The sequence below is a fragment of the Hippichthys cyanospilos genome, chromosome 12 (genome assembly GCF_059441005.1).
Source record: "Hippichthys cyanospilos isolate Australia breed blue-spotted pipefish chromosome 12, RoL_Hcya_1.0, whole genome shotgun sequence".
Lineage (NCBI taxonomy): Eukaryota > Metazoa > Chordata > Actinopteri > Syngnathiformes > Syngnathidae > Hippichthys > Hippichthys cyanospilos.
In genome coordinates this window covers 19,912,296-19,921,909 of record NC_142380.1, presented here as the reverse complement: position 1 = coordinate 19,921,909, position 9,614 = coordinate 19,912,296, and the positions used below count along the sequence as shown (strand labels likewise).

General features: G+C 41.4%; 2 protein-coding genes across 7 annotated transcripts in view; both read left to right on the top strand.

Annotated features, from left to right (window-relative positions):
- Positions 1–981: 981 nt before the first annotated feature.
- Positions 982–5,998, top strand: LOC148415252 (uncharacterized). 5 transcript variants are annotated; one of them, XM_088430046.1, is made up of 4 exons: positions 982–1,406; positions 2,424–2,497; positions 5,082–5,202; positions 5,553–5,998. In XM_088430046.1, the coding sequence occupies exons 1-4, from the start codon at positions 1,398–1,400 to the stop codon at positions 5,658–5,660; spliced, it is 312 nt and encodes a 103-aa protein (XP_088286172.1). In that variant the 5' UTR covers positions 982–1,397; the 3' UTR covers positions 5,661–5,998. The 5 variants fall into 5 exon arrangements, 1 of the variants encoding a protein (XP_088286172.1); XR_015867485.1 differs by lacking the exon at positions 5,082–5,202 and having other exon boundaries at positions 1,000–1,406; XR_015867488.1 differs by lacking the exons at positions 982–1,406; positions 5,082–5,202 and adding an exon at positions 2,052–2,334.
- A 2,113-nt stretch (positions 5,999–8,111) lies between these two features.
- LOC148415251 (uncharacterized) overlaps positions 8,112–9,614 on the top strand; it is a 66,689-nt gene continuing 65,186 nt past the window's right edge. For both annotated transcript variants that reach the window (XM_088428806.1, XM_088428808.1), the window contains exons 1-2: positions 8,112–8,463; positions 9,091–9,333. In XM_088428806.1, the coding sequence (XP_088284932.1) occupies positions 8,259–8,463; positions 9,091–9,326 (441 nt within the window). In that variant the 5' untranslated portion in view covers positions 8,112–8,258 and the 3' untranslated portion in view covers positions 9,327–9,333. The remainder of the gene's footprint in view (positions 8,464–9,090; positions 9,334–9,614) is intronic.

Sequence of the window (9,614 nt, the reverse complement as noted above, 5' to 3'; positions counted from 1 at the left end):
AATTCAATTCGGTGACAATCGGACACTGTGACCAGAAAAGACCTATGAACACACTTGCCATGGCATCACATGGTTCAATTCGGAGTGTATACGTACTTAATAGATTTTGAGTTATTTTTCATTATAATTCCCCATGGTTAGGGGTACTAAAAGTACTGTTAAGAGTTGAGATTATGGCCTACAGATTAGGCATTAAATGGTTGCTATGGATATTAGTGAGCTCAGAAACTCACACCAAAACACTTTGTTAATGAAAGGTTGAGACTCCTTTTCTTGGTTTATATCTGATGAATGGATGACTATGTTATTGAAAACTATGTACAACTCCTATAGTTGTTTTATTTATTTGCCTGACGCATTTCACCATTAGTGACATAGGCGTTAGATGTATGGTGAGTACAAAATTAATATTGGGTACATTGATAAGAGAGTACAATAATAAAAACATGACCTTACTGAACGATGGACAAAATGGTGAACATTAATGGTGAAAGGCTGTATGTTGAATTAAGGTGGCATAATGATGAGGAATGTATTTTTATTTGATAAACAGGGCACACCGACATAAACAATTCCTTATGTGGTATTATTTTGAAACCTGGAACCGCCTTCTTTGGAATCTTTGTAATAAAACAAGGAAGAGAACCCCACAACACCGGGAGACCCTGGTGCTCTCTCCCTCTTTTGCAAACAATCGTGTTTGACTCCAGTCTCTCATTATTGATAACTCTGACAGGTGTGAATCCTTATTGCTGTATGAATGACTACACCTTGACAAAGCTGTGAGTGTGAGTGTGGAGTGAGTGTTAGATTTCTCGGGGAGCCATCTGTCGCGTTTGCTACGCCATCAACATTTTCCCATGTAGGACATTTCCATCCTTGATTAGATTCTGGATTATATGGATAATGTTGTCATCTTTCATTTTCTTGGGCCTAGATGAGAAGGTCGCATTACACAACATCTCGTACGTGAACATTCCCAAAGTGGGCAGTCGTCTAATGCAACAAAGAGGATTTAGCACAGCAAAAACTTGACGGGCGGCGAGTGCACGGAGCAGAAGGAGCCCAACCCAGCAAAGCCTAGCCGAGCCAGGCCCCTGACATCGGACCACCGTCATGCTGCATCCTCTCATCATCGGCATCATGACTGTCAACACCTCACTCACCGTCATCTACTGGACCTTCCTCTTGGGCGACGTCTACTTCAAGTGGATGATGGAGCCGGAGGACAAGCCCAAGAAGGTGGTCACCCCCGCCTGAGCCTCTGCCATGGCGCCACCTGCCTACTGCTTGAGTCAGCAGCTTCTAGGGCTTTTTCTTAGGAGTCTTACTTTATTGAGCTTTTTGTTTTCTGGAGAGTTTTTCAGTTTCACGGACAGCAGAAGAGCAAGGAGGCCATGATGCAGGTATGTTTGAAAGATCTACTCCATATCACAAACGCAAAATGTCGTTTTCCAAAATTAATATTTTTCTTTAAACATTTCGCTTGACTTACTATGCTTCATTTTTTATTTGTATTTTTTGCTCATCGGCTCAAATTGTATTCTCATTTAAAAAAATGACAAAATTCAGGGATATAACATTTCACAAATCAAATATAATTTAGCAATAAATTGCTTTGTTCCAATGAATTTCCTTTTAACTTGAAATTATTTTTGATTGAGCCCTATTGAAATTCCTCCTTCCTCCTGAAGTGTCCCCACATCTGCCCATTGGACAACCTCTTTGAGAAGCACTTGTTGTTTATGCTGATTTATGATTACAAACTATTATTTTATGACCACTTTCATCATATGGTCAACACTTTTCACACAGCAGTGACTGCTTATGAAGTGCTATAAAAATAGTGGAATGGAAAAAAGGGTTCTATTGAGCCTAACCAGCGACAACGATATAAACTCATTAACTGGCAGCTCAGTAGAATTGGATTGAGTTTAAATGGATGTTTGACAATTCCGGTCGTCAACGGCAGCTTCGTAATTTGCTGACTGGCTTGAAAGGCAGCTGTGTGTCAATGACGTCAGGAAAATCCTAACTAAGGATTACAAAGAGGAGCGCCTTGCCAGTGTGGCCTAAGCCTGTCAGCACCGTTTGCGGTTTTCCGTCTCGCTCAACATGAGCCACGAGTTTTTCTGCGGTCTGCACCCCGTCTCCTGGTTCATCCTCTTGGCCAACATTGCCGTTATCATCCTAGAATGGCAATTTGTTGTCTCTCGCTTTATCCAAATTAACATGCCACGCGCAGAAAACAAGACAGATCCTTAGAGGAGGACATCTGGATGGCATCGTTCGTCCCAGCTGATTTTTTGTTGTTTTGTTTTTGTCTACTCGTAGGTAGAGACACAAAAGATGTGGTGTGTTTGTTCCAATCGTGACGGATGTATTAGCTAAGGGGCTCACTTTAACGTTGTCCTCCTTTTCAGATGCACCTGACAACCTCTACATTAGAAGATCCTTCATTGAGGAAAAGCTTTGAGGGACGCACTTTGATTTCTAGGTGAGGAATTTTCACTTTAAGGCCAAACTTTGATATTCCTCTTTCTTCTTTATCACAGTTGCATTTGGACCAGGTTCTATTTATTGATTGCTGTTTATTGGTGATGTGTTTTCACAAAATCTGGCTTATATGTCAGAAAACAAAACACAACCATTGATACATTCTAATCGAATTCCCTTTCAAATGTAGGTAGCTCAAAATTTGATAAAATTGCAGTACTGTGAATGTGTTGAAATTGAAATCCCTAGTTTGGAGAAAAAGGCCTTTCAAGTGTTGCCACGTTTATCTTTCCAACGATGCGCACACTGTACGTATGCCTTCTTTTCACACACTTGAATTACAATTGGTAGATTTTGGCTGCTGGGAAATAAAGTCCACACATCAACGAGGTCGTTTTTGTAGAAATCCCAAAATGGACATCTCTGTTGAGAAGTCAATGAGTCCAAACTCATTTCCAAGACATAAGCCATCTTTTGTAAAAAAAACGCATCACTTTCGTTTGCTTTTTTGTTTTTTAACATATGTAAATCTGTGTTAGCACAGCTGTTCTCAAACTCTGTATGTGAGATTTGAGCATGGTTTCTGCAGGGATTAGCAAATTTCATTGGGCGCCATGACAGTACAAGTGTCTTTTCAAATTAAGAGCAAATTTATTGGAAGATGAAGACAATTCCTGATGAGTGTGTCAAGACTAGTGAATCAAGACTATATTTTTTATATCTAAAATAATTCCTTTCCATCCACATTTTGAAATCCAAAGACATAACTTTGTTTGGTAAAGGGTAAAATAAGCACATTATTTCCCAGCATTTGGATCAGATGTTTTTCTTTTTTGAACAGATGATAGTTCTCCCCGTGTTGCGCTGATCATTTCGCCCTCTGGAAAATCACACCGAAGTGCGAGAAAATTTCCCACTAAGCTTGAGAACACTGGCAATTTTAAAGCCTGTGAGGTGTTCCTTTGAATGTCCCCATCACAGAGACGTGCGTGTGGCTAGTGCTCCTAAGCCTCTTTGCTGTTCACCTTTGCCTGCTCATATATGTAATCGGTACACAGACAGAATGCTGAGATTGCTTGGTGACACTGTCAATCCTATTAACTCTCTCCTAGATTTACCTCTCCCCAGGCTCATGTCGCCCACACTCTGCCATTGAGGCCCTCAGGGAAAGTCTCTCTATATTAGAATTGCAACATTTTGCAAAGGAATCACAAAAACCCAATTAGCAATGTGCCAATTGATTGGCTTTGATTTGAAAAGAAATTTGGAATATTCCTGTCATCGCATCAAAAAGCATTAATTTAGACTTAACCCAGTTGAAATTTTACATAGCAGCCAATGTGCGTTCCTGTACCCCATGTAAGAACCTCTGCTTTAAAAAAAAGTCTTAACTTTCAGTCTTGCTGCAACAAAACGCTGAGGACGGGCTGCTGTTTTACAACAGTTTTGAAATATCCACGATGAGATTTGGAACTACACTTGCTGTGTTATCTTGAACCATATTTTATTCAACAAGTCCAGAAGATAGCTTGGGTATCATCAGCTGCTTTATCTCTGGCTACTCTACTGTAAAATAGACCTAAAAAAAATAAAGTCATAAACTTTAGAAACAGTTGGGTCAAAAATCATCCAATTATAGGTCAACAAAGGACCGACAAAATATTTTGATACATTTTTGAATTTGTCATTTCTGCAAACCAATGAATAAATAATAAATAATATATAAATAAATAATAAAATAAATTAATTAATTGCAAAGTTGGCCCAAAATCGTGTCAGTCGTTATCTGACCCATGATTGTGTTAGTTTTTCTGTACATTTTGCAAAGGATGACACAATTTAGCAATAAGTTTCCTCATGTTCTAAATAATTTACTCTTAATTTGAAAGAAAACTGTACTGTTCCTGTCATGGCATTAAACCAGAAGCACCGGTTTAGGTTTGGAATCAGGTCTCCTGGGTGTGACCAACTACATTTTGACTTTTGGAGAGTGTCATTCCTTACATATGCTCATGCTTTCTCTCATCAGAAATAATTATGCAAACTTTTTATGCTCATCTCACAAGCATACTCTCAGGGGCGGAGCTACAGGGTGGAGTCAATTTGCGGCCACCCCATACCAAAGGAAACATTTTGAAATGATTTTTTTTTTTTTGCCATTGACCAGTGGTCTTAGGACCACTTGGAAAAGCTTTTTTGTTTTGTTTTGTTTTTTTTACATGTAGTATAGTATATAATACATATAGTATTTAAGAAGTAAATACATCTTTGATCTCAATGCAATCTTTAAAATAAACTTTTTTTTCAATTAACCACACACTGCATTTAAAGAATAAATGCATCATTGATCTGAATCTTAAAATAATGTGTTGATGCTTTGAACGGGTATGATTGGAAAATGACATACATGTGTACCCATGTCCACCCCCTCCAATGAAAAATGTCAAGCTACGCCCCTGCATAAATTCTTGCGGAAAGGAAAAGATCAGTCCCCACAGAACGTCCATCAACTTGTGGGAAACGGGCCAACCATGAGGGTGTCACCGAACGCCTCACGGCAAGCTTTGCTGTGCCATTTCCCACAGCCGCCTTCTTCAGGTGAAGAATGAAGAAGGGGGAGCTGGAGAACAGGAGGTCTATTTTGTGGACTACATGCCGCCAACGGGAGATGCCATAACTTTGCCACGGAATGTAGTCTTGGTCCTGGTAGGCATGCTTTTGGCTCTGGTGGCCACATACGCCATAGTGGGACACCTGATAAGAGATCTCATGCATGACCTTGCAGGTAATGTGAGGCAGGAAGAACTTGTTCGTCACGTCCTGTCACCTCAGAACCACAACTGTTTTCATTTTACCCCATGTGGCTTTTTTATTCTTTACCCTCCACATTTCTTTTTTTATTATTTCCATTCTATTCTACACCAGCTGTTTCCATTTCTGAAACTAAAACTGAAGTTTGATATTGAGGCACTATGCTTGACTTGAAAATCTATCGTTGAAGTCATTGTTCAAAAGTAAACTTAAATGCACACTTTATCATCTTATCCACTCTTCAGACTGGATTCATGGCCCCAAACCAGTGGAGGATCCTTGTGAGCAAACCATGGAAGAAGAGGGAAAGCAAGCGAATGTGTGCACCCAACAAATGGAGAGCGCCAAAGTGAAAATGGAGAGTGAGAAAGAAGGAATGTTGCCTCTCCCGGGCCAAAAAGGAACCTCCTCACATTGGCATCTCGTTTAAATGTCGCTTGAGGTCTTAGGTTCTTGGATGGTGTCATGACAGTCTCTCTAGTGATGCTTGAGGAGATGCTATTGATTTTCTTTCCCTCTATATAGTCAAATTCATAAACACAATAAAAACAAACCATCATGTCCATTTTGCTAATAATTCCAAATTGTGGAATGCATGACAAAATACGTGAAAAAAGCTGTCGTTTCCATGCTCATGTGTTTCTGTCAAACTAAGCTTTTTACCCCTAGTAAACAACTTAATAATGCTGTACATATTGTCTTGTCTGCTCTCTCTAATCCAGCTCACATTCCTGCTTAAGTGTTTTATCTGCACTGGGCAGCTTATTTGGCAAGGCCAATGGATTACGAACACAGCATTATTAAAGGTTCGAGCAGTGTTGGACAATTGACGACCCACGGGCCACACAGACGAAAATCTAGGGGCTCTCTTGCCGAACAATTGAAAGACGTGGTAGACTTTGCTCACTAACGCCGAGATCGGAGTTGTGAAAAAGAGTGTGTCATAGCATCTACAACGTGGATTTCCATTTTGTATCCATGTGATTCCCCCCTGCGGCGTTGACAGTTCGCTTAAAGCAGTGGTCCCCTTTTGATCACCACGGACTGGTCAACGCCTTACATTTATATTGTGGACCGAGGGCGGGGGCTGCTCTAAAAGCCACATCATCTGTGTATGTAAAATCAACAGCGGCCAGAGGCCAATGGTAATATTGTGGAGGGGGGTTTGCTGGCTGCATATATTGTGCTGACAATGCTGCGCTATCATTAGCTTAGCACAGTAACTACAGTTCAACAGCTGTTAAGTGAAGCAGCAAACGCTGCACATACCAGTTGTCCAAAGTTCTTGCTTCCGCCCTTCTACAAGCCAGGTGAGTGCTCTTGCTTGGCTCTGTTTTGTATTGAAAGCTCAGCTGGCTGTGTTGGATCGCTCCCCGGTGACCCCAAAGCAGCCGCCATGATTCATTCTTGCCCCCTGCGTGAGCCGATGAATGTTCCCGAAGTTGATTGGCTGTTGCGACGCGAAATGCGGAAAAAGTAAAAAAAAAAATTACTTCAAGCAAAAGGCGAAATTTCGCTTCTCGTGACCACGCGCGGCCATTCGCGTCGCTCCATTCGCGTCCATCGCGTCGCCCGACGTGCATTCGCGCCTAGTCACGCGAACTCCATTGACTACAATACAAAACGCTCCGCTTTTCGCCTCGTTCGCGTTCGGTGTGCGCGTACCATTAAACTAAAAATTCTCCAAAACATTATTTCGGGTGAAGCCCACGCGGCTTGGTACCAATTGATCCACGGACCAGGTTGGGGACAACTGGTTTAAAGCACAGGTGTTGAACTTCAGTCCTCGAGGGTTAGTATCCTGCGGGTTTTTGAAGCTTCTTTCTCAAACACACCTGACTCACTTGATTAAACCTACGGTTTAAAGTGATTAAGGCGTTAGTAAATATTGTTTCAAACGCGCACGTTCAAGAGCAACTTGAGGTGAGTGAGCCACAGTTTGGATGACATGTGCACGAAAACATTCAATAGTATAACATCCAAATTTTTTGACAAGAGATAATTTTTCACGAGTTGTTGGTCTGCTTGTAACCAGTTTTGTGCCATCTCTGAATGGGAATTTTTATACTTTAGAACAGTGATTTTCAACTTTTTTTGCTCCAATGATGCACCCCCCCCAGCTGCTGTGAAATATTTTTTTTTTACCTAATACCCCCTAATTTACACATCTACTCTTATTTTGAAAAGAATATTGTACTGTTCCCGTTACGACCTCAAAAAGCTTTCAATTAGATTTGCTGATAAATCTGCAGGAAGCCTGTTAAAATCTCACGTACCCCCTGAAGTGCCTTCCCATACCCCCATTTGAGAACCGCAACTTCAGAGAAATGACAGTCTCTACTTATTTTGGTTAGCTGAGCAAGCCTTTCTGTCTACATTTTGAAATCGAAATATATGAAGATACTCCACTGTACATTGGATTAAAAAAAAAAATAGACACATGCTCGTATGTTGTTTTTTTTGTCATACATCATACATCATAGACTAAATAATGTAGAAGTTACAAAGGGAAAAACTGAAAAAAGGAGGAAATTGTGAACTGGGAATGAGTTGAAACGTGTCAAAAAACGGGCGGAGTAAAAAGAGGCATAACATATGTGTGAAGGCTTTTGCCATCACACAATGAATCTAAAAATGTAAAGGTGTTGCATTTGAATGCTATTTTTTGTAGATATTGACAACAAACAAAATGTGTACACAAATGACACCCGCTAACTAATGGCACCTCCATGGCTAGCTAGCTAGCTGACCTTGAACGCCTCAAGCCGCTCTAATCTCCTTCTTTGAGCCCAACTCAACTCGCAGACGTGGATTTACTCAAGCGAGGAAAGACGTAAAATCTCCTCTCATCTCTCTACGCGTTTGAGGCCAAAAAGTTTTAGTTTCATATTGTTTTGGGTCCAACGATGGATTTACTCCCAGAAACCTGCTGAAGAGGCTTTCGGCGAGCCATGGAGGTGCCGTTGGACAGCTTGAAGGTGCGTTACAAAGAAGAAGACGGGTCGGTGTTTTTTGAGGGCTATGTCCCACCCTCCAGGGATGCCGTCCACCTGCCCACCTATGTACTCTATCTCCTCATGGCCATCTTCATTGTGCTCGGGGTTCTCTACGCCATCATCGGCCACCTTATCAAGGACCTCCTACATGACTTTGCAGGTGTGGATGTAGGGTTTTTTCCAACCTTTAGTGAGCTGAGGCACATGCTGTGGTTATCAAATCCAAGTTTGAAACGTTATTTGTAGTGGTATCTCTAGTCATATTTTATACAACAATCCTGGAAGATAGATCACGCAACACCATCTTTTTTAATTCTGGCTGGTTTGCAGCAAAGTGGTGTCAATAGTGATGGCCGTTTGTATAAAATTTAAAATAAAGGTGTGCAACATTTTTGCAAAAGAATGTCTACAATCCAACTTAACAGCTTCATGTTCCAATTAATTTGCTCTTAATTTGAAAAGAAAGCCAAGCTGTTCCAGTCGGCATTAAAAAGCACGGACTAAGATTTACAGAAACCCTGTTCAAATCTCACATTCCCTTGAAGTACATTACATCATGATACAGTACATCAGATTTTACATCCTTTTCATTGATTATTTCTGGCTCATCTGATGTCATCCAAATAGAATCACTCATGCTAATGTGCATCCATATCATCTTAACGCTTTGCAAGTGGATGGCTGTAAGACATGTTGACGTTTCAATGAATTTTCTCTTAGTTGTGAAAAGAAAGAAAGTGAGCGCGACTCGGCTGGGGTTATTTGCAACTTGAAGCTCTTTTTCCAGATTGGTTGTTGGGGGAGCAGCCCCAGGAGGCAGTAGTCAACTATTGCGAGGCCAAAGACAAATTTGTGGCCGACTGGTGTCCGGAAACCACGCCGGAGCTACAGGAGATGGCCCGGGCCGAGGAGAAGAAAATGGCCGAGAAGGACTTTGTGAAGTCGCCGGCTATTTGGATCATCTCAAAGGAGCCTCGGGGGACCAGGCCCGGACCCCGTGTGGTGTTTGGGAAGAAGACTTGAAACAAAGGTGCAATTCCTGACATTTGGACACAGGGGTGTCTGAAATCAGACCTCAAGGGCCTGCATGTGTTCCAGATTTCTTTCCCAGTCTTACCCGATTAAAATGATTGGCTAATCAGCAAGTTCAGCAGAAGCCTGCAAATGATCCTGATCACTTGAATCAGGTGTGGTAGGGAAAGAAACCCGGAAAACATGAGGCCATTGAGGATCCAGTTTGGGCACCCCTGTTTTAAGAGCATGCCAGCTTATGATGACTCTGTGGTCTAGGACAGGGGTGTCAAACATACA